General features: G+C 41.2%; 1 protein-coding gene across 1 annotated transcript; it reads left to right on the top strand.

Moving 5' to 3' along the window:
* The first annotated feature begins 1,115 nt into the window (after window positions 1–1,115).
* Window positions 1,116–23,815, top strand: RUVBL1 (RuvB like AAA ATPase 1). Its single transcript, XM_034776945.1, has 11 exons — window positions 1,116–1,386; window positions 2,645–2,731; window positions 3,549–3,681; window positions 7,587–7,738; window positions 9,340–9,429; window positions 10,325–10,474; window positions 12,201–12,264; window positions 16,529–16,727; window positions 19,114–19,216; window positions 22,750–22,841; window positions 23,188–23,815. The coding sequence occupies exons 1-11, from the start codon at window positions 1,246–1,248 to the stop codon at window positions 23,345–23,347; spliced, it is 1,371 nt and encodes a 456-aa protein (XP_034632836.1). The 5' UTR covers window positions 1,116–1,245; the 3' UTR covers window positions 23,348–23,815.
* The last annotated feature ends 989 nt before the right edge of the window (window positions 23,816–24,804 follow it).

The following is a 24,804-nucleotide window of genomic DNA, read 5'->3' as shown; positions in this document are numbered from 1 at the left end:
GAGTGACGGGGCATCTTGTTAGGTACAGCCAGAATACAAAACGTATATAGAATATAGCTCTGCACAGCAAAGTGAGGTAGAAGAAATTCCAGGGACACTCCAAAAACAGCCATATGCAAGGTGGAGGGAATCTCATTTTGGTTATGAATAATGAGAAACCCCATAAAGGGGATATGCTTATGTATATACAGAGTATGTATATTGTTCAGAGCCAAATCAGAACTCAGCTGCTTACACAAACACTTTGTATGGAAAAATTACTGTTCCATGTACATGGTTAATACAAAACATTATAAAATGTTAATGAAGGAAATTGCAAGACAGCTGGAAGATAAAAGGTTTATTTTGCTACCTCTATTAGAAGTATTTAGAGCATTATTTCTTTAAAAGGGAAGTGTTAGTTAAAAGGGAAGTGTTAGTGGGACCAAAGTATAGATTTTTAAGAAGTGTTTTCTTTTCACTGACGGTTACACCCTTTTCCAGACCAGTGCAAAATCAAAGGGCCAACTGAGCCCAGGGACAAGAGACCCCATACCTCTCCCATACCTGCACAGAGAGTCCTTTACCAGTCAGTTCTAGCAAAACAATCAGGCTCAATCAGCGGCGGCCCATTTTACGAGACAGGGCTGCATGCTTCGGGAGACCTCTAGAGCAAGCAAATGCTTGTGCCCTTTGCCATGTTGACACAGCCACTGTCTCGGAAAATAAATCTAGTTATTGCTATTCATTAGAAACAAGCAGTCCTCGCGCCCCTCCATTTGCCAGAGGCACACGACGAGGCTGTAACCTGAGCAGCCCAAGATTCCCCAGGCAGCTGACCTGGGAGGGGTCTCCCAAGCATGGGAATCCCCCTAGCTGTGGTTATTACACCTCCTCCCAGGCCCCACGCGGATCCTGTAATTCCTTCCCCCAGCCGCTGTCACCCTTGGCTTGGGTCCCCCAGAGACTGCCTTCTCCCGGCCCAATAGCGCCAGAGCAAGCGGGCGAACCCGGAACCTCTACTGAGAGCACAAGTGGAAGTGGATGGGCGGGCTTTCAAGCCTTCGCAGTAACAGACACATGCCCTTTCCAATAAGCAGCGAGGCTCGTGCGGCGCTGGCCAATGGCAAGGTAGAGGGCGGGATTAGCGGACCAGGCGCCGGGAGCCTTGGTAACGCGCGGGCCGCATGTTACCCGTGCCTGCCGGGAGAGGAGGGAGCTGCAGCCCGGTGTCCGCCCCGCACCCCCGAGCCCGTTGCCGCCGGGATGAAGATCGAGGAGGTGAAGAGCACTTCGAAGACGCAGCGCATCGCCGCGCACAGCCACGTGAAGGGGCTGGGGCTGGATGAGAGCGGCGCGGCCAAGCCGGCGGGGGCCGGGCTGGTGGGGCAGGAGAACGCCCGAGAGGTGAGGGTCCCCGACCCACGGGCGGCGCGGGGTGCCCAGAAGGCATAAAAGGGCCCCCGTGGGGAGCGGCGAGGCCGTTGTTGGGGGGGGGCGCTGCTGCCCGTTTGCACATCCCACCCCCTCTCTGAGGGCCCCATCCCTTAACCGAGCTGGCGCCAAAACAGCCCCCTGGGAGCTGAAATATCCGGCCCAGCTGCTTCGTGGGCCCCCTGCCGGGACTACTTGTTCTGCCCCCTCCCCGGCCACTTGGAGGGGCTAGAGTCTAGTTCCTTAAATCTTTGTCTCTCCTGTTGGCCCTTTCGTAATTACCTGCGCCCTGCAGGCCTCCTTAGTCTAACCTCAGCTATGGCAGCTCACCCTTATAGCATCAGGCAACCACAGATGTCAAAGCACTTTACCACAGAAGATTGGTGTCATCATCTGTTTCGTATGATGGGGAAACTGAGGCACGGAGCAGCAAAGTGAACTCACCCAAGGTCACGCAGCAGCTCATTAATTTGGGTGGAACCCAGATCCGCTAACTCTCAGGCCCGTGTCTTATCCACTGGACCACACTCTCGTGTATCTCTCTTTATATCCTAAAGCAGGGGTCAGCAACCTTTCAGAAGTGGGGTGCCGAGTCTTCATTTATTCACTCTAATTTAAGGTTTTGTGTGGCCAGTCATACATTTTAACGTTTTTAGAAGGTCTCTTTCTATAAGTCTATAATATATAACTCAACTATTGTTGTATGTAAAGTAAATAAGGGTTTTAAAATGTTTAAGAAGCTTCATTTAAAATTAAATTAAAATGCAGAGCCCCCGGGACTGGTGGTCAGGACCCAGGGAGTGTGAGTGCCACTGAAAATCAGCTTGCGTGCCGCCTTTGGCATGCATGCCATAGGTTGCCTACCCCTGCTCTAAAGGTTTAAGAGCCACTCCATTCTCAAATACTTACAGGTACATATAAGAAGTTTGTGTTTACAGTAAAGAGTCAGAACTCCCAGGTTCTATTTGTACATCTGCCACAGATTTTCAGTGATCTGGGGAAATCACTTCTTGTGTCTTGGCCTGAGTTTCCCCATCTATTATTGAGATCATACTTAATCTTAATGGTGTTATTAGTACTAATTCTTATAAAGCACTGTGGGTTCCTCTGTAATGAAAGGTGATCTGGCAGTGTAAAAGTATTATTGTGTCTACCTGTAAAGGAACATTCTTAAACAGTTTAATCTTTAAGTGTTCTGATAAATATCTAAATTAATTTCTTTAATTTATAGGCTTGTGGTGTTATAGTGGAATTGATCAAAAGCAAGAAAATGGCTGGTAGAGCTGTGCTGTTGGCAGGACCTCCTGGAACTGGAAAGGTATTGTCTTTCTTCTCAGTGCTGTAGCTGTTCTCTACCACTCTATCTTAAATAGAGTGGTGTCAAATATTTCCTAGTAATAATTTCAGCAGGTTCCTTCTCCAGTTACTGAAGCTTTTTTTAAGTTTAAACTTGAGCCAGAGTTGAGCTAGCATTGATCCTTGCTCCAAATTGTATTTTGCCATCTTATGAGCATGCAATGGCAGTATCTCATTCTAGTGCCAACAGTGTAAAAACCACTCTGCATACATGAGTGAATGAAAACGTAATATGAAGTATGTGGTTTTCAAAGAAAGGTCTTCTTAAACATATACATTTGGGATTTTAAAAGCATTTTAACTTTTGTTCCTTGCATTTTACAAGACTTACCATCTTTCATACTGGATGTTAAAAAGACACTGCCCAATACTACCAAACTGTTTTATGACTAGCTTAAAAGTGTTTCTTGGCAATGCTTTATAATCCTTGGATAAAAGCCATGATGTAAGGGAAACATGCTGTAGTTGTATATGAGAAAGTAGAGTGGATAAGAACATAGGACCTGGGAGTCAGGATTCCTAGGTTCCACTTCTCATTCTTCCATTGTCTCATTGGAGCCACTTGTAGTACTCTATTTATAAAATTGAGCACTGTGAGGCTTAAAAGAATATTTTTAAAGCACTTGCAGATTCTTGGACAAAAGGTGATATATTGAGCAAAGTATTTTAACCTTCTGGAGTGGTAATCCTCTTTTCCACAAGATCTTTTAGTCATTATACATTTATTTCTCATGAGAATTTTTAAGTGTGTAATAGTTCAGTCTCTTGAATTTTTATAGACTGCTTTGGCTCTAGCTATTGCTCAAGAGTTGGGAAGCAAGGTTCCATTTTGTCCTATGGTTGGAAGTGAGGTATACTCCACCGAGATCAAGAAGACCGAAGTCCTGATGGAAAATTTCAGAAGAGCAATAGGTAAGTGTTAAAATAGAAGAGTAAAGTGCTTATGTTTGGGTTTTTTAAAAAAGAGGGAAAAAAATCTGAACAACAGAACACTAGCTTTTTCCAGTAATTCTGGTGAGGGGCCGTGTTTTCATGCTCCAGTTTTCAATGTTCTTTTTAGCCCTGTTTCATTTGGTCTTGTTCCTCATCTTAGCTGAGTCAGTATGGGTTTTCTGCACTATGAAACTTAATGCAGTGCTCATGTCTTTGTCACCTCAGTTATTCCAGTCCATCTCCCTCCCAAGGCTGTGGCATGAGGGAAACTTTTCCATTCTCTTGCCTTGTCCTCCAGGATCTTCTCCTGTTCCTGCATATTGTTGCTGGACAAAGTTAGAAAAATATTCTCTTTAGAATCTGTCAACATGAGTCTTGGGTCTGGAGGGTTTTGTAGAGAGGGAAATGCTCCTCTCTTTCTCTTGACAACATTCTCAATCCCTGCTAGCCAAGAACTTAAACCTAAGTCTCCTACATATCAGTACTTTGCCTGACATTTTATTCTAAGTGAGCACAAGAAAATGTTCCATGCTAGTAAGATGAGTATCTTATTAAGTGGTAAATGCATTCTAGAATTAAAGACAAAATTAACTTGAATTGTCTGGGTTTCATTTTATCTGAAAGAACAAAGTTAAATTTGCAACAAAAGATCATTGAGTCTTTAAATTAATCTTGTATTACTTCTATATGATTGCTTCTGACAACTGATAAAGTAAGTCAAAAATGGCCCTTGCATGCATTTGGATTACATAAAGATAGCCTAATTGTTTTCACTCTGAACACAGTATCAGTTAATTTCCCTGGCTTCTATGTAATGATTCACTGTGGATTTCAGCTAGGTATTTGGTGAAGAATCTCTCTCAAGCCTGCAACCAAACAAAAGTGTCCCATTGATTTCTATAAGAAGGCGATTTTCAGTAGTCTGATCTGTAAGTTACCGTTAGGTTGGCACGGCTTGCGAGGAGGGAGTTCGGAGATGAGAGAGAGCAGTCTACAATATTTCCTTGATGTGATGAAATTCCTTGTCAGAGCTTTGGAAACTTGAACCAGCAGATGAAACCTGTCTCGTCCATATTGTCATTCCTAGAGATCGCACTAATTTAATTCCCTCTAGTTAACAGCCAACCACATTGTTGGTGCTTCACATTCCCTGAAGGTCAGCACAGGGATGCTTCTAAACAAAGAGTCATGCTAGTGAAAGACTGAGATTCTTCTATTCCCTTCTATTGAATTCCAAGTCAGATTTACCTAATGCAAGTTATTGTAAAACATTCCTTTGGGGAGATTTGTTCCTTTTAACACCAATTACAAAAAATCCAAACGTATTTTAAAGGACTAATGACTCCCTGTTTTACATGAATTAAACACTTTCCAATCATGCTCAGATCTAATTTTTGGAAAGTTTTTTACTTTCACTGTCATAAAAAGGAATTTCTAGTGCGTGTTTTCAGAAAAGGGTTTTGTTTTCTAATTGGAATAACCCCAATGCAAGGCATGTGATGATTGTAAGATAACACTGCTTGTGTGTAGGAGCAACTTGTCTCAAGCCTCACTGTGGTCCTGTGCTTACAGTATGGGTTTTCATGTGATTCTTCACATAGCAGGTCACAATATGTGTGGCCTGTTATACATCTCATGCATAGTACTTTCAGTTGGTTTAGCCACCACAGTATTATTGAAATGATTCTGACTAACAGTCAGATACCCGAGTCTCATTCACAGGGTTTCTTATTCTTGGATACAGCAAGCGTCTGCTGTGTTTGGGAACAGTACCCCTACTGACAACCACTAGTGCATCAGATTCTCCATTTGTTCTGGGCCCTGCTCATTGACACATGTTCTAACAATGTATCCAGTGTGGTTCCCATCTCTCGTTTAGATTGTTTTCTTTGCCATATTGAAGGTGCTCTCTGTCAGAATTATTATTGTCAGGATTCCTTAATACCTAGACTTATTATCAGGGTCTGACATGTGCTTGGGGTTGCTCAGGACTCATCAAGACAGGCAGTCTCTGCTGTGGAGAGCTTATGGTTCATAAGAGACATAAAAAGACAAGATGTACTGGGACTAGAAGATTATAGGGCAATTCTGTCCTCTGATTTAAAAAAAAAAAAAAAAAGTAGCAGGGATGTTAATCCTGTATAGAACTTATTAGCATTTGGCAAAGATTTTGACAGAAAATGTTAAAGTATAGTTACAGTCAAAAATCTCTCTTATAAGGAATAAATATACTGTTTAAGCAGTGGCTATTTTGTCTCCAACCTATAACTGCTTGCTTACATGCCAAACAAGATTTTACTTCTCTTCATACTATTAAGCCAATAAATATAGAACCCCATACGTTGCTTTTTAGAATCATGCATCTGAATATAACCACAGGAAATGCCTCCATTAGAGAGCTCTTTGACCTAGAGCATCTTCATATCTAAACTCCAAATTTGCCTCTTGCCTAAAATAAACCTTGTTCCTACTACATCCAATTAAAATCTCTAACAACTAAGGAGCAATAATAAACTATTCATTCCATTGGCTAGAGCAAGCACCATTAGCTGTAAACCTCTGTGATATGCTATCTTCCCTGCATCATTTCATGTCACTTAAATAATAAGGTGTTCAAAGCAGAGACTTGTTAATTTCTCTGTTAAGGCACACCCAAGACACTATATAGAAATGTTAAAATTTCTGAAATTATATTCCACATGATGTGTATTGCAGGGTATTCAACAACAAAGGTGAACTAACAATTCCACTGAAAATTATCAAACTCTTTATTTATAATTCACATTTATGTGTCTTACTTTAAAAATCCCATTCTTAATACGAGACCAGTAGGGGGAGACAGACCCATATTATTTTTGTCAAAATTATTCCCACCCCCCACCCAATCAGCAACTCAAGATTACTGATGAAGTATCTGGTCCATGTATTTATTTCAAAGCAAAATGAAAAGCTACAAAACAAGGGAACTTTTATAGGGTTCTGGTGACCTCCAGTCCTGTACAGAATGAGTTCCCTTGTGTCTCAATACAGTCCACTTTTTATTTTTGGGATGGTGTATGAACCTCATAACATATCTATTTTACAGTGCCTGTTAAGGAGTGGATTCTTTGAACTTTCGTGTAGTTGGAACCTTTGCATAATTGTGGTGGTGATATTTTATGGTCAGATTATCCTAAGAATAAAACTCTCTCTGCCCCATATTTAGAAACTTAAAATATAAATTAAGGATTTAATTATAGACGGCTATAGAGGGAGTAATAGACACTATGGTAATGGGAGTCCTAGAGAAGTACACAGACTAGAAAAGTCTACATATCTCTAATGGGGCTCTGCTGTCAGAAATGCAGGAATAGTTTGAATTTTGCACCAGAGGTCTCTTTAATTATATATCTGGTCCATCTTTGGCTATAATACAGTACATTAACTTAAAAAACACTTTAAATACTAAACCTTAACCTCTGTCAGAATCTCTTTAAAATAAATTAGTTAACATACATTTTTATCTTTAACTTTGTTACTAGAATCTCTAAAGTTATATGAAGGCATTGATTTTTAAAATCTCAGTGTCCCTAATACCATTATTGTTGGTCAGGATTTTGGCTTAAATTGCATGAATGTCCTTAGCTTTCCAGTTAAGTTACCTGGGGATCAATTTTCTCTCCTACTAATATAAAAAAACAACAACGGGGTATTAATTTTATTTTCTAGTTTCCAAAGAAGAGAATAACCATGAAGTACATTGTAGTATGTAAACACCCTCGATGCTCTCAAGTTTATAGACAGTGGCCAGAATGACTTCTAGATGGTGAATAAGAGTCAGGAATAATTAAATGTAAATGGCCACTTATTTATACAGTGCAACTCATGTAAACTATTTCTTGTAGGATTGAGGATAAAAGAGACCAAGGAAGTTTATGAAGGTGAAGTCACAGAATTAACTCCATGTGAGACTGAGAACCCGATGGGTGGATATGGCAAAACCATCAGCCATGTAATTATAGGACTCAAAACAGCAAAAGGAACGAAGCAGCTGAAGGTATATATGATAAATTCTCCAGCATTTCATTCAGTGTCCCAGATATGCATCCTTTCACCTTTGTTCCCATCTTACCTAATTTTGTGATCTCTAGCCCGGTACCAAATAAAGTTAAAAATAGCCGATTTCTTCCCCCTCTCACCTGTGTACTGGTAGTGAACAAAATGACTTGTTCATATTATATAGAAATATTAGACTCTTGGGTCTCTTACTAGTAATTTAAAAACTTGACTTCAGGTAACCTTCTGTGTTCAGCTACAGGGGGATTTGTTGATCCAGGGATCCTCTAAAAGTGCCATTTCCCCCTAACTTTCCCCACCAAACACACACCTTCAGACAGCTCAAAGTATAGCTCAGACTACAAGAGATGCCTGAGAGTGCCACTTTGATAGCATTACCAGCCCCATGGAACAAAGGACTGAACTCAGGAGCCAAATGGATCTGCCTCTCCAAGGCAGCACATTTTGCTGGTATGTGATGCTGAGGCTGACCCCAACTACAGCTCCATATTTATCATAACCGTTAAATACATAAGGAAGCACTTTATTTTTTTTTAAACTAGTACTCCACCTGAATATTGGAAGATAGGTTCTTGAAATCTTGCCTGTATTAATGTAAATTATTTCATATGTTCCTTGCCTCCTTTTTATGTTAAGGAGGAAGGTCCAGTGGTCTGAACATGTGACTGGGAGCCAAAAACCCAGTTCTGTTCCTAGGTCAGACCCTGACTCCTTTTGTTTCCGTAGACAAGTCACTTAATCTGTACCTCAGTTTTCCTTCCCTATACACTATATAAAATGGGGATAAGAGAAATTACAGCAGCATCTCTGCTATTTAGCACGTATTGTCTTTTATTTGTTCATTTTGAAGATGCAAAATAAGAGAATCCTTAGTGGAAGTAAATGAACCATTCACCCAAGAAAAACAAAAGCACATGCCATGTTCTGGCTTCCATCTTGCTCATTTAGTAACTGCATGTAAGAAAGAGAACAAAAGGAGGTCAGACTAGATAATCGCGATGGTCCCTTCTGACCCTAAAGTCCGAGTCTATAGTAAAAGGGTCACATCACTCCATAAAAACATAAGACATTGAGTGGTCGACAGGTGCAGTCTATTCCAGAACCAACAGCTAGCCCTTTATAAGGCTAGACTAGCAGCCAAGAAAAGCACTGCACCCTGAGAACAAAGAGTATATCAGTATGAAATGTAAAGGCATCCTCTTCCCGATATATACCAGCATCCTCACAACTTGGCATAATACAATTTGTTAAATAACATTAATTCATCAGAAGAACAAATTAGGCAAGAACAGTTTAAATACCCTCTATAAATAAAAGTTAAGTAAAACAGTAAATATGACTTAGTCTCAAAGCCTCTTCCTCAAATAGCAGGGGAAGTAAATAAGGAAATTTTACAATACCCTTTGTGCATCCTGTTCTAGGTTTTGCCCAAAGATTGAATTGAGCCTCAGAACTTCCAACTTTGTGAAATCTTAACTCATTTTGTCCGACTGTCTAACAAGCTTTGGTTTAAATCTCTTGTTTCATGCTCATTCTGCAATACAATGGAACTGTCTAATCTCCCATGTTGTTTGTCTCCAGTTGGACCCCAGCATCTTTGAAAGTTTACAGAAGGAGCGAGTGGAAGCCGGGGATGTGATTTATATTGAAGCAAACAGTGGAGCTGTCAAGGTAAAGCCGAAACATGACTTGACTGTTATCCTGCTTTGTGTGCTCAGAGAATTTCCAGTGTCCCTTGGCCAAAGGCCCTGTGACCTATTAACCTTATTTGACTTGGACAGGCTGGATAAGACTGTTAAAGAAAGGTCCGGGACTTTGCTGCTGTGGAGGGAGACATTCCTCCTGCCTCAAGACAGGGTAGTCATCCAGTTCACAATTAAGGTCATCTCGGCAAGGAAGCCGTCTCTGCAGCTGCCTGGGATGAGCTTTCATTCCTTTAACCTTTAAGACCAAGACATCTTTTCAAAAGGGAGGGGAAAAAACCCAAACAACTTTAGTCATTCTCAAACTGAAATATGCAGTGTATTTAATCTTTCTTTTATCTCTCTGATATTTTCTCCACAAGATGTATGCATGTAGAAGGGAATACTGCATTAGTTAGCATTCTTTTTATATCTGATTTAAAATGTAGTGTACAGTGATACTTGCTGTTTAATGGATGAGCATAATATTTCGTATCGTATAATAAATCACCCACCTACAAAGAGGTCTTGAACAGTTCTCCCAATCTCTAGTTAATCTGCTGGATTTGTCCTTTAGCAGAAATCGCATACAGTTAAAGGAAGAGCAGAGGGAGGTGGAATATTCTCAGTGGGAAAATATCAGGTGTTTTTTAACAAGGTTTTTGAGCCTTGATCAGTAGATAGGATATGCACGTTGCTAAGCGGGGAACAAGGCATATTTTGAAGTGTCAACCAAAGCTTGTCAGGACTGGAATTGTGAACCAAGCCCTTTATCAACTGTATGTCACTCAAAGTCTTAGTTTCATTGCCAACTGTATACCTGTGTTTCTCTTCCCCCTATACCTCTCTTCTCCTCCTCCACTCCCCCCCCCCCTTTTCCACAGAGGCAAGGCAGGTGTGATACTTATGCCACAGAATTTGACCTTGAAGCTGAAGAGTATGTCCCCTTGCCAAAGGGCGATGTACACAAGAAAAAAGAAATTATTCAGGATGTCACCCTGCATGACCTGGATGTGGCCAATGCTAGACCTCAGGTACTTGACTCTAGAGACTAAATCTGTGCAAAAAACTGTTTCTTAGCCTGAGGATGGGTACCAGACTAACCCAATGTTATGTGGGGAAAGGGTGAGAAGCAGTGAGGATAGGGAATGCTGCAGGCCGTGGGATCCACTCACTCCACTGAAAACATGCCACTATTGAAAAAACAGTAGGTAGCACCTTGAAACCCATCTTCTCTCCCTTCCCCTGTAGTTCCTGGCCACAGAACTCCATAAAGGTTCAGGGAGCAATTTGCTTGCTCAACCTTTATGTATCTGCTCTTGAAATTCTTGGCAGCAAGAGTACATTTCCCAGCCCCATAGACACATTAGTAGATGCTCTTCAGCCCATCCAGCAAGTAGCTTTCTGGTGAGTGAGGGAATAGACAGTGGTCACAAAAAACAAGAAAAGATGAGAAAATGAACAAAGAACTGAAAGAAAAAAGAATAGCAGCAAATGAAAAAGGAGGCAAAGCAAAAGAGGTGCAAGAATGAGCAACTGGAGAAAAAGGTGCCAGAGCATAGTACCAGGGAATACCAGGAGAAGGGGGTACCAGCCCAATACAGCACAAGGATGGCTTCCTCAAAAGACATTGAGGAACCACTGTGCTAGAAGCTAAAGCATCATCTGTGCTGAAAAAACACCAACTAATCAAAAAACCTATGGGCTGAAGCTAATAGGAGGTCTTTAGAGGGAGTTGTTCCCATCACCACGTAAAGAGTAGATTACCTTCCATCCTCAATACTTAAAGATATGAACTGGCAGCAGCCAGCAGGTCCGCATTGTTTTTATTTATTAAAATGTTCTGGATACAGATAAACTTCCTTTGCTCTGTATTTATTGATTCATCAGCCATGAAATGGGAATTACGAACACATTGATAAATGATCTTTGCTTGTCTGACTTCAGTGTAATTTCTGTAAGTGCCCCTGTATCTTTTAGAAATGTTTAGTATTAATATACTCCCCAGTTACTTGCAACAGCACCTTAAGCATTCTACAGTAGCAAACTTTTTGTATAGGGAGTGTTTTTTCCTCTTTTCCCCAGTATTGGGAGGTCACCACTTTGTCAAGTGGTGTTGTATATGGACAGTGACTTGTTAAAAAAAAATACAAATCCTTATAAGTTCTGTATGTGAAGGGACACTCTCAAGGTTGACACTCACAATTTGACACTCCAGCCCCTTGATCTACTTGTTTCAAAATATAAACAAAAACCCCCCCACCAGACTCACCCTGCAAAAATAAGGAATGTAAAGGTCTTAAAATCCCAACACAATCATCCATTTGTTGGAAAGTTGAACACTCACAGTCCAAACAGGCAGTTCTAGCCTTTCTGCTCTCTGATCAGTTCCATTTTTGTGAGGAGTGAAATTGACAATGCTGTAGGAAAGGGTGTTAAACTTTGAGCTCTTTTGCTGTTCTCTCTAAAGTCCAAACCTAAAAAAGGGAGTGAAGAGGCATTATTTTAACTAAAAGAGGATAAATTTGGAATCCCAAGGCAGTGAAGTGATAATGGGTTGGACAGTTGGATTAGAAACAGAATCATCCATTGTTAGAGCTAAAATATTACAAAGGACCCCAAATAAATGATTATTCAAGTTTTGTATCCTAAAGGTGTAAAACCCTACCTTCTATAATAGCCTGGTCCATATCAAACCTGGTGCACTGAGCAACAGCACAGGAAGGAGAAATTGTTGATTTCTAACTTTGCTTTTTCCAGGGTGGGCAGGACATTCTTTCCATGATGGGACAATTGATGAAGCCTAAAAAAACTGAAATCACAGGTATAAAAACTGCTTGCACCACATCTTTACCCTCAACATAAGCTATACATATGCCTTCTAGACAAGGAGTTGAAAGAATTGAATTTATGTAGCACCGCTAATAGTGAATGTATTTCAAAATACTTCAGAAAGTAACATGTTAGGTGCCAGCAGTGCAGTGACTGGAATCAAATGCAACATCATTATACAAATAATAATATCTCATATGTTGCTTAAGATATTGGAGCCCATTTTATTGAGGGGGAAAGTTAGTCAGGACACTAGGATTATCCCCCTATTCTTTCAAAATGGTGCCACTTGATATAGTGCCACTTGATATAAACATTCCATGAAGGAACAAACCAATACAATTACAGAACTAAATTCTTCTTTCACCTTGGAGTGTGCTACCTTTTCTCATATTATGCAACTGTACAATAGTTTTGCAAAGTAGCAAAATGGCTGTGAAAGGATCACTGAGTGGTTCTGTGTGGCATTGACTCACCTATAGCAACAGCCCAAGGACTTTAATATGGATGCTGTAAGTGGAACTGATTCTCTACCTACCTACAAATCACAGAAGGAAAAATACCTACAGTAAAAATCTTTTGTCCTTTTTGCTTTGAAAGAAAAGGTGCTTCAACAAGTGTCTTATTTAAATTCAGATCAAAGTCTGTTTCAGTACTAAAGTTGAATGATGCTCTTTTGAAGTATTCCATCTCTTGCAGAGATCACCTTCCATAGTCTAAAGTCAGACTGTATCTCTGTAATATCTTGCACAGCCTTGAGATCCATATGTTCAAACATCTAAAGAATTATATTTTTGCTTATATTCAAATGTTATCTTAAAATAAACCAGCAGTATTTAGCTTTCCTTCCAGTCATGCTTGGAAACATTGTCGGAGTTCCTCACAAGCTATGCAAGTAGGAGAATTATCCTAGTTGAAAGTCTAAGTACTCAGCATTCAAGCAGATGATGATGCTTATACTTATGTGAAAAACAGAATTCTTCTCTCACTCTCACAGTTTGATTCCTCAGGGTATCATGTGTTTTAACTGTGGAATGTATAAATGGGAGATAGAAAACAATGGGTGTTGTAGAAACATTGAAATTGGGAAGACAGCAATTTTATACTGGATCAGACCTCAGGTCAGTCTCATCCAGTATCCTGTCTGACAGTGGCCAGTACCAGATGTTTTAGAGGAAAATGCAAGAATCCTGTAGTAGGCAGATGTGGGATAATCTGCCCTGACCAACCTATTGTTGCTGATCTCATAGTTAGTGATTGGCTTAATCCCTGAAGTATGAAATTTCATATTCCTTCTAAAAATTTAGCATTAATTTTAACTCAGTATTTTTTATATCTATGTACGCGTCCTGCCCTTTTTGAATCTTGCTATGTTCTTAGCCTCAAGAACTTCATGTGGCAATGAGTTTCATAGCCTAATCACGTGTTGTGTGGCGATATGGTATATTATTTTTGAATTTGCCACCTTTAATTTCATTGACTGTCTTGTACTACAATACAGGTAGAACAAAAGTTCCCAGTCTAATGTCCCCTGTTATTCATCTCTGTAGGTAATCAGTCTTTTTAATCTCTCTTCACATGAGATTTCCCTGCCCTTAATCATTCTCATCACACTTTTGACCCCTGTCTTAATTTTGCAATATCCTTTTTGAGAAAGGATGACCAATACTCCACATTATTTCAGATGAGGCTGCAGCCTTGATTTATATGACTTAACAATATTTTCTGTATTGATCTCCATCCCATCCCTTGTGCATTCTACATCTTGTTTTGTTTTGTTTTCACTGAAGATTGGGCAGAGATCTTTGATCTGTCCATGACACCACCCAAGTCCCTTTCCTGAGTTGCTAAAAGTGAATTCAAAACTTTAAAGTATAAAGTAGTTCAAATTTTTCCCTACAATGTTCATTGCTTTGCATTTATGGACATTGAACTTTTCTTACCATCATGTTGCCCCTTCTCCTAGCTTGGTTAGGGCCTCAGAAATTCCTCCTAGTCCTCTCTAGGCTTTGTCATCTGCAAATGTTGCTGCCTCATTACTCACCACCCCCTCTCTAGATCATTAATTATTTTAAATGCTGAACCTAGTACAAAAGTTTAACCTTTTGCCATGATGAACACTGATCATTTAACCTTTATTCTTTGGTTTGTGTCTCCTAGCCAGTTTTTGATTCTTGACAATACTTTGCCTGTCACCCCATGGCTAATTGGCTTCTTTAGTAGCCTCTTGTGCGGGATCATGTCAAAGGCTTTTTGGTGGGTAATCAGCTGAACTTGAGCCCTAGTGTGACCCTCTGGCAAAAAGGGCTGATGTGATCCTTGGGGTAGGTCTACACTTACCTCCGGGTCTGGCGGTAAGCAATCGATCTTTTGGGATCGATTTATCGTGTCTTGTCTAGACACGATAAATCGATCCCGGATGTGCTCACCGTCGAAGCCGGTACTCCAGCTCGGCGAGAGGAGTACGCGGCATCGACGGGGGAGCCTGCCTGCTGCGTCTGGACCCGCGGTAAATTCAAACTAAGGTACTTCGAATTCAGCTACGTTATTAACGTAGCTGAATTTGCGTACCTTAGTTCGAAGTGGGGGGTTAGTGTGGACCAGGCCTTGGATGCATAAACTGGAATCTCAAGTAGTGGTAGAGAGGTTATTTTATCTCTGTATTTGGAACTGGTACGACTGCTGCTGGAGTATTGTGTCCAGTCCTAGTGCCTATAAATCAAGAAGAATATTGATAATTTGGAGAGGGTTCAGAGAAGAGTCACAGGAACGGTCAAAGGATTAGAAAACATTATAATGATAGACTCAAGGAGCTCAGTCTGGTTAGCTTAGCAAAGAGAAGATTGAGTGGTGACTTGAACACAGTCAATACGCACTGACATGGAGACAAATACTTGATAATGGGTCCTTCAGTCTAGCAGACAAAGATATAACAAGATCCAACAGCTGGAAGTTGAAGCTAGACAAATACAGACTAGAAATAAGGCATTTCTTAAAACAGTGAGAGTAGTTTATCATTGGAGCAACTTACCTGGGATTGTGGTGGATTCTCTGACACTGACAATTTTGAAATCAATTTTTTTCTAAAATCTGCTCTAGGAATTATTTTAGGAAGTTCTATGGTGTGCGGTATGCAGGAGGGCAGACTAGATGATCAGTGGTCCCTGCTGTTCTAGAATCCATCAATAGAGAAAAAGACGTGTAAGATTAGTGGGACATGATTTTCTGTTGCAGAATCCATGCTGTGTTTTAATTTTGGTTTTCAAGTTGCTTTTTACACCATTGATGAGGGGTTGTACAAAATGGCCAGCTTTGTATACAAGTTCCAAGAACTGAAAGTGAGAAACAGTAACTCCCCCAGAACGTGAGCTCTACATCATACTTTCATCTCTCTCTTATGCGTATGAGAAAATATGGGACCTTGGCTCAATCTGACTCTCATACCACAGAGACTGCATCACAGTGACTCACCCATTCCTGATAGGATATCAGTTTAGAACAGAGGTGGGCAAACTATGGCCCACGGGCCACATCCGGCCTGTGGGACCTTTCTGCCCGGCCCCTGAGCTCCTGGACCAGGAGGCTAGCCCCCGGCCCCTCCCCTGCTGTCCCCCCACCCCTGCAGCCTCAGCGCACCGCACCATCGGCGCAACGCTCTGGGCGGCTGGGCAGCGCAGTTGCAGAGCTGCAGCCTGACCCAGTGCTCTACGCGGTACGGCTGTAACGCCGCCAGCCACTGGTGCTCTGTGCTGTGCGGTTAGAGGGCAGGGGAGTTCAGGGGTGTGGATAGGGGTCGGGGCGGTCAGAGGGCAGGGAACAGGGGGGTTGGATGGGGCAGGGGTCCCAGGGGGGGCAGTCAGAATGAGTGGGGGTTGGATGGGGTGGCAGGGGGCAGTCGGGGTGGGGGGGGGTCAAGGGGACAGGGAGCAGGGGGTGGTGGATGGGGCAGGAGTCCCGGGGGAGCTGCCAGGGGGTGAGAAGCGGGGGGGGGGGGGGGAAGGGGGCAGAGGGGGGGGGGGGCCGGGCCCGCCCGGGGGTGTGTGGGGGGGGGGGTGGGGAACAGCGTCCCCTAACCATCGCTCCATACAATTTTGGAAATCCGATGTGGCACTCAGGCCAAAAAGTTTTCCCACCCCTGGTTTAGAATCAAGATGCTAGGAAAGTGGCATCCCCCACTTAAGCGTCTTAGAGTCCTTCACATAGATGCAGAGAGCGCTAACAGAACAACTAAAATGGTTTTCTTTCCTGTCTCTTAGACAAGCTTCGAGGAGAGATAAACAAGGTGGTGAATAAATACATTGATCAAGGCATTGCAGAGCTGGTCCCAGGTGTGCTCTTTGTAGATGAGGTTCACATGCTGGATATTGAATGTTTCACATATCTGCATCGAGCACTAGAATCTTCTATTGCTCCCATCGTCATCTTTGCTTCCAACCGAGGAAACTGCATTATCAGGTACGCTTTTTTAAAATTGAATTCTGCATGGTTCACCTCTGCCCATAAGATTTAGCATTAGCTGTCTCCATACCAAGAACGATGATCTTTGAATGCTTTCATCTTTGGTGCTGACACCCCTCTGATCATCATCTGGATGGATCAAGGGCTGCACCCTGGGGAAAGAAAGATGACTGGGTTAGAGAGTCGGGTGGAAGTATTGTTTCTTCATCTCATGTTTCCAGGGACTCACCTTTCGATCCCTTCCACAGCTGCCACTGGCAAGTTTGTTTCCTTGTTCTACTGTAACTGCCCTCTTCTTTGGCTTCCTTTAACATACACATCTCCTGCCTGTCCCCCCCATCTACATTCAAAACACTGCTACTAAGATCATCTTCTTGGACCTTATTTCTCCCTGTCCTCTGAGTTTTTTCTCTGGCTCTCGCTCCTCCACTGCAACAACTTTTAGCTTCTTGTTCTCACCTTTAAAGCCCTTCTCAGCTTACTTCCTCCCCCACTTTCCACTTTTCTGTCTTATTACATTGACTAGGCCTCTTGTGCTCCTCCCACAATGCCAAACAGTCCATCTCTCTCACAAGCGCACACACTTTTTTCCATGGCTCCCCTTATGTATCACATATTCACTCACACTCTGAAATAGTCAATAAAATCACTCTATTTTCCCTCAGATCCCTCCAAGATCCACTTCTATCATGTTGCCTGTAATAAATTGCTAGCTGATAATCTCTAGATAAGTTGCCAGTAGGGATTGATACTGATTTTGTTTTAATTGACTGAACCTGCAAACTCTGCACATAGCTACTCTGTGTAATCAGATAATCTCACCCTTGTCCTCCCTTCCCCAGTCCCCTCTGTTTGGTACACCCACTTGATGCATCTGGTCTTCAACTGGAAAGCTCTTTCGAGGAGGGACCATATCTTTCTGTGTGATGTTCAAAACCTAGCACACTGACCTCTGGACACTACAGTATTACAAATATTAAAATAAACTGTTCAAAGAACAGCAGCCCTGGAGCGGGAGACCTAGAGAAATGGTAACACCATATGGCTTTTGGAATCACATAGGTGATTCTTACCCTATGTTTGAACAGTTGTTACTAACACGGTTAGCATGGCTTCCCTCACCAGGGATTAGATAAGGATTGGTATTGTATCTCCTTTGGACCCTGCAAAGTACAAGGAAGACCTGTTTAAAGAATTGAACTTCCTAAGCACCAGGACACAACTGAAGATACTGTTAAATAATTGACCTGGTAGTAGGGTACATTGGTGCCGCTATCTGTCACATGGGAAATGGGAGGTCACAAAATTAATGCCTTTCCTCTGACCTTAAAAACAGGTCATAGATTACTGCCACAATACCTGAAAATCCATTGGCTTTAGCGTTTAACAGATCATACTACTATCTCAAGTATTTTAAGTTGCTTTCCCATTTATATCTGCCTGCAGATGTCCCTTAACAGGATCAAGAGGTGTATCTAGTCATTTGTATAATACAATTGGCTCTGTATCCTAATATGTCTAGGATTAGCTTCATGTGAAAGCAGAGTGCCATCTACTGGAGAACGTAGTGGGAGATGTTTTCAAAAATTTACTTTCTTGTTGACCCTTTGCATAGCTTCCTGTGGGGGGTCGTGAGCAGAGCCTGAAGCACTCAAATACTGGCACTGAGTTTGGAAATTGAAAGGTCGTCATAGTTAGCAAAGGAGTTGGTAGGTCTAGAATCCTAGGTGTCACTTTTCCCTGCTAAAAGAAGAGTTCTAGGGACTATACTGTACACTTAATGCACAGTCTTGCCCCTGCACCTCTGTCTGCTGGATCACTTATGTGGAATATAAACAACTACAATACTAGGTGAAAGGAATAAAGAAGATAGTGTGGAAAAGTGAGCCGTGATGGCTTCTTTAAGCAAAGAAGATGCTCTCAATGGTCAGTACTGCATATAATTTCTGCTTTATTGCTTAAATACTACAGCAAAAATAATTTGCTCCTTGCTGGAATATGTACAATATACTTTGGAATATCAGACAGGTGTAGTATGTATGTTCTTTAGGGACTGACTAGCACTATGAGAACAAGCTATAAAGAAGCAGGCACCAGCTAATTCCCACCTCTCAGCATTACTGTGAAGTTATTAAGAGTGCAGGGGAAAGAATATTTTCAATTTAGGCTGTTCCAGGTTTAGCATACGAACCCCGGAGTCTGTTTTCCCGTGTCATGTATGTAGTTCCCGTTAGTGTCTCTTGTGTTAGTGTGCTTGGTGGGGAAAATAAACCCTTTTGTTCAAGGTTGTTTTATAATGGCCTGACTCAGTTGCCAATATCTAAACCAAGTCCATGTATTGAACTCTGAATGAGGAGTCTGACCTTTTGTGTATCTCTTCCAGAGGCACAGAGGATATAGTGTCCCCTCACGGAATACCACTGGACCTTCTAGATAGGGTGATGATTATTCGAACCATGCTGTATACGCCTCAGGAAATGAAACAGGTAAGGGCTATATTAAATACTTCTTGAAAAGTCTCTGAAATTAGAGGTAAGAACTCTAGCACTTGTCTGTGTGTGATGTTACATTGTAGCTATTTGATCTCAGCTTGGACAGCAGGGTTTACTCCCAGAACCATCTCTGTGCCATGAAGTCTCCTATGGACATGGTGACTAACTTGCCTTTCTGGGTTGGTTTTTTGGTGTGGTGTTTCTTTTTTTTTTTTTTTTTTTTAAACTGGTTGACCAGTATGTTGAACTAGAGTGGTGGTCTGAATTTTGCCCACAAAAGGGATGCATTGGTAAACTGGCTGGGGCTTAAAAGGCAAACCTTCTCACAAGAAAAGGAGTGGATTGCTGTTGCCCTGATCTCTAATATAGAGGTCCTGTCTACACAATCTATAGGTTCCAACGTGCAGTGCTTTTTTGCTTAATATGAAATGGAGCATTATGGGTTGGGACCTTTGGTCTCTGCAGGCTGCACCTCTATGTTAAAGATGAGGGCAGTTGTGTTGTAGAACTCTATAGACTGCTCTTCTGCGACTCCTGCCCTAGATGTACTTTTTTTTTTTTTTCTTTATCCTACTTCTGTCTCTAAACTTCACAAAACCACAGGGTACCTTTTTTTTCCCCCCACACTCCTAGGTGGAATTCTGGAGTGCAGGAAGAGTTGTAGTGATACATTACTTAATGCCTCAAGACTTTCGTGTGGGCCAACACAATGTATTGTATATCGATTATAATCCTTGGGTGCCATTATGATGCATCGTGTCAAAGATCCTCCTCATTAGCGTCTCAATAGCGTGAACTGACATGATACAGGAGCCATTACAGTTTATCATGTCAATTCTTTGTATTATTTAGGAGATAGTGTCAATGGCAGGGAGCGTTGTCACAAGATAATGGGCTCATGCTGCTGGATAAGTGCCAAGGTGAAGCGGAGGCATTTATCGAACATAAATGTAGAGGCAAAACCTCATTTCATTTGGTGTGAGGAGGCTTTTGTGAATTGCTGTTTCGAGGCATGCTCAGGATGGTTTTTGTGCACCTGAAAGGACAGCTGAAGCACTGTAGTGCAGATTACAATGGTAATGGCCAGATGGTACAGTAATACAATTGGGTTTTGTCTGTCTATAAAGCCAGTTTTAAAGTTCTGACTTGCTCTCAAAGCCTGGAGATTCAGTGAGGGTTGCCATCTGTCCTGGATTTCTTCCTATGGTGCTCACATTGTCCTAGGATGTGTTACGGGAGCGGCAGCATGTATTTTGAATTGCCTTTTGTTGAGTTGAACTATATTAAAATGTTAATATTTGACTTTGATAAAATAGAAACTGGTGTGTGCTGTGCCATCACATTGGACACCCTCAAACTATCCCTGTAGCCTATTAAATGATTAAAGATCTAATTTATGAACTGTCCACTCTCAAAAGTCTAGAGCAGGAACTGTATGATTGCCATGCCCTGCTTGTGTGTGGGGGGGGAAGACCGCAATATTGCTGTTCCCAAAGGCATATACAGACTCTTGCCGATTATGCCCAATAAACCATAGCACTGAGTGTTTAATGTGTCCATAATTAGACAATTCTGCCTTAATGACTGACCTCCACCTCAGGAGGTTGGGAGCTGGAGCAACTGAGTTTCATTCATGACCAAATAGAGCTGTTTAAGTTTTTTAAAAAAAATTGTACAAGCCTTGGTTGGGGGGAAATCACTTTGTTTTTAAATTAATTTTTATATGGGTGTGGTCCCCTTTTTGTTTTTTGCTAAGAAAAAGCAGTTTTCAGAGGCAATGTGCTTTGCTTTTTTTTTTTTTTTTTTTTTAGAAAAAAATACTTTTTGCCCTTGCAGGGGATCACATGAGAACTTTGAGCTCATTCTGAGGATAATTTTCATTACTCAAAAGAAATAATTTTGAAAATTGTGAAACTTCACTTTTGACCGATTCAAAAATGGGTCTGTTGCAAAACTTTCACTTGTCTTGGTAGTTTATAGTAGATGTAAAATTCTTCTTAAATTTCTGTTGAATGATGTAAGTTAGTAGCTCGTATACAAATTCCATTATCCAGCTTTAGGCTGAGAGCAAAGGAATCCCAAGTATCTTAATCCTACAGTGATGTGGAAGAAACTTGCTTTACAATAAAACACCAGCCCCCATTTAATAGGAAACTCATATGTATATTCACACCTGTACTTGCATAATTGGGACTTCTTCTGTTGAACTCTCTCACCCAAACACTTCTTCCATTTTACAGCAGTTTTATATGTATTTGCTGGGTTTAGTGTCCTGATCTTATGTTCGGTCACTGAGCAGCACCTCTCACAAGCTTAAAAGTTGCTTTTTAATATGGCATTAACTGACGCTTCAAAGTGTATTATTTCTGGAGAGGGTCAGTGTAGCAATAGCTGGAAGCATGGAAAAGTAAAGTTGGTTTTACAATATTTTTTTAAAATCTCAAATCTAACATTAATTGGTAACATTCTAAAAGCTGCTTCAAAATTTAATGTTTTTAGAGCAACTTTCTGCTGTGTCAAACCCCTCTCTCTCTCTTCCCCCACTCCTGACTCCCCTGCTGCATTTTATGGCTTTAATTTAAACGAGTGCTTCTTGATATCTTGTTTACAAAGCTGCCAAAGTGAAAAATACCTGTATTATATGAGGCTCGCAGTTCCAGAGTTATCTCAGCACTACAACACAACATCATTATCCAGTCTGCCCCTTATCACTCAGCTGGTAATACGGACTGCTGGGAGACTTGTGCCACTTTTGTTACAGCTTTATACACAGGCTTATTGGCGATATCTTGCTCTCCAACTTTACAAAGATCTTCAAACTGGTACAAGCTTGCGACTGTTCTTGAAAGATTAGATTCTTCTTAGTGATTTTAGGGAGGGGCAGGTGAACCTTATAAAGTAACTTTTTGATTTATTTTACCATCTTACTTATCAAGCAAATAAAAAGTGTATGGTGTGGAGTGAGCAGCTGAGGGGAAAGAAGGGTTTTTTCAGAGGGTTTGTAGGAGCGTGCTATACAGCAGTGACTTCGAGTATGCATGACGGAGATTGGGGCCTCTGTGTACCCAGGATTCAGACTGCCATTGTCAATAACTATGTGGTTGTAGTGATTTTCCTATTACTTGAATAGGCTTAACCAGCCTTGCAAAATCATCATGAAACTTTACCAACCCATGCAGTCCTCCCCTGCCCTTTACAATGATGATTAATGATGTCCAGAGGTATTCAGGATGATTTAGGATTTTGCAGGAGGTGGGAGGCGGGTATTTTTTGTTTTAAAGGATACGGCGTATGTTTGAAATGAAAATCACATTTTTGTTTCGTGTCTCATCTCTAAACAGGATATCCTGTCTGCCATTGTGTGCGTGCGTGTGTGTATATTATTTTTTTATATATATAAATATACACAAACACACACACACATGCGTGTGTGTGTATATATAAAAATTAATAAGCATGGTATCTGCTACTGTCCAGACTACTACATGACTGCTGCAGCTTCACTTCTCCACCTTATATCCCAACAGATCATAAAACTTCGAGCCCAGATAGAGGGAATTAATATTAGTGAGGAAGCCCTAAACCATTTAGGGGAAATTGGTAACAAGACAACCTTAAGGTAAGTAGAGCCCATCGGAATTTTCTCACACCCTGCAAGGATTGGATATGAAAGTACTCTGGGATAGTAAAACGACACACATCCCAGGGTAAGAGTGAGTCTTACTTGCCAGATAGTGACCTCTAGCCCCTTAGGAATGGCTTTTAACACTATCCAAACGTGATAGTCCTCCCATTTCTCCTACTGGGAGGTGCACTGGGCACTTCCTGGAATCCCACTGCTCTTTTGCGCCTCTGGTACAGAGCTGTTTGGTAGGAATCTGACAAGTTTACTTGTACCCTTTTAGGAGTTTGTGGTGACGTACTGGATTGTAACAGTTAATTCAGCCTATCCTCTTTGATCACAGGTATGCTGTGCAGTTACTGACACCAGCTAACCTACTAGCCAAGATTAATGGGAAAGACAGCATTGAGAAGGAGCACATTGAAGAAATAAATGAACTTTTCTATGATGCCAAATCATCTGCAAAAATCTTGGCTGATCAACAAGAAAAGTACATGAAATAAAGCAGCTTGTTGCACATCCTATGCTTTGGAGTAACTTAACTCTTGCAAGAGTTGGCTTAATTATTGAAAGAGAAATGGGCAAGAGAAATATTAATGGTTAATCTCCATTGGGACTGAAAAGTATTTAAATGGTAAAATACTTCAAGACATGAAGCTAACAGCCCAATTTTCCTACTTTGCTGGCAAGCAATAAGATGCTCCCTGATGCCTGTAACATTTTATTGTCCCTTCTACTGAGTGTATATGAAATGGATACACGGACCCATCATTTTTGCTTGTCCGTTAGATTTGGTTACAAAAATGCTCTAGGCTCAGGAAAAGCCTCTTGATTTCTTTGAAGCCGATGCTTAAGAATAGTCTGTTTTCTTTATGAACTTTGTTTTAATTTGTTTGAACAAGAGTTCTTCCTGCTAAAAATGTTGAAGTGATGTTTCTCTGAAGTGCTTTTTAATAAAATATTTCAAGTAATGCTTGTTGTGCGTCTTTCATTCTGTATGCTGATTTGCCTGAAGAAATGGCCTCTCATTTCTTCTGACTTTTAAGGTAAGGATGAGTGAAAGAAAAATAAAACAGAATTTATACCTTGTTTGCTGCTTTGTGACATAATTGTTTATCAGGAATCTGATGTCTTTGGGGGTGGGGGGGTTTTAGACACTGCTTTGGGGGAAACAAGACCTGTGTAGTGGAAGCTCTCTTGGCCCTGAACAAAACCCTGGATCCTGTGAAGAGGCAAGATATAATCTCTTTAACAAAGATCTCTTATTCCAGTTGCTAGGGGTTTTTTTTTTGGTTGTAACTCAATTGTTTTAAAACAGCCTGACTAAAAATCAATTCCCTTACCAAATAATATTCTGAATTGTCCTCCTACTAGGTCTCTAGTCAACCATATTTTCTCCCAGGAATATAAGGGTACACAAGACACTAATTTCTAACAAGAGGAAGAATTATCCAAAGGTTCTGGTGCTAGCTTGAAACTCAGTGGACCTGTGTTTAATTCTCTGCTCTGTCTTAAACTTCCTGCCTGATTATAGGCAAATCACTGACTCTGTGCCTCAGTTCCCCATTTGTAAAGTGCAGATAACACTTAAGGGTGTTGTGAGGGCAAATGCAGTAAAGATCAAAGCTCTCAAGTATTATAGTAATGGAGGCCAGATAAGTACTTAAGATAAATAGAATGGGGAAAATTTTAAAGCAAGCAAAAAACAGTACTTTTTTTTTGTGCAAGTTTGCCCTTTAAAATATGGATTTTGCCACTTCATGTGCATTTGTTCAAATGTGTGGTTTACTCTGACATAGGGGAAGCTTTCTCAGCAGAGAACATGTCCACTATTGCACCTCATTTGAGCCTTTAAGCAGAGATTACCAGTTGTGCTATACATGTAATAGTTTCACAGTGGGGAAAAAAATAGGCCAAGTCAACCAGACTTCTCAGATTTCACCCAATTCAAACTTTAACC

This window comes from Trachemys scripta, chromosome 7 (assembly GCF_013100865.1).
Source record: "Trachemys scripta elegans isolate TJP31775 chromosome 7, CAS_Tse_1.0, whole genome shotgun sequence".
In the NCBI taxonomy this organism is placed as follows: domain Eukaryota; kingdom Metazoa; phylum Chordata; order Testudines; family Emydidae; genus Trachemys; species Trachemys scripta.
This window is presented reverse-complemented; position numbering and strand designations above follow the sequence as displayed.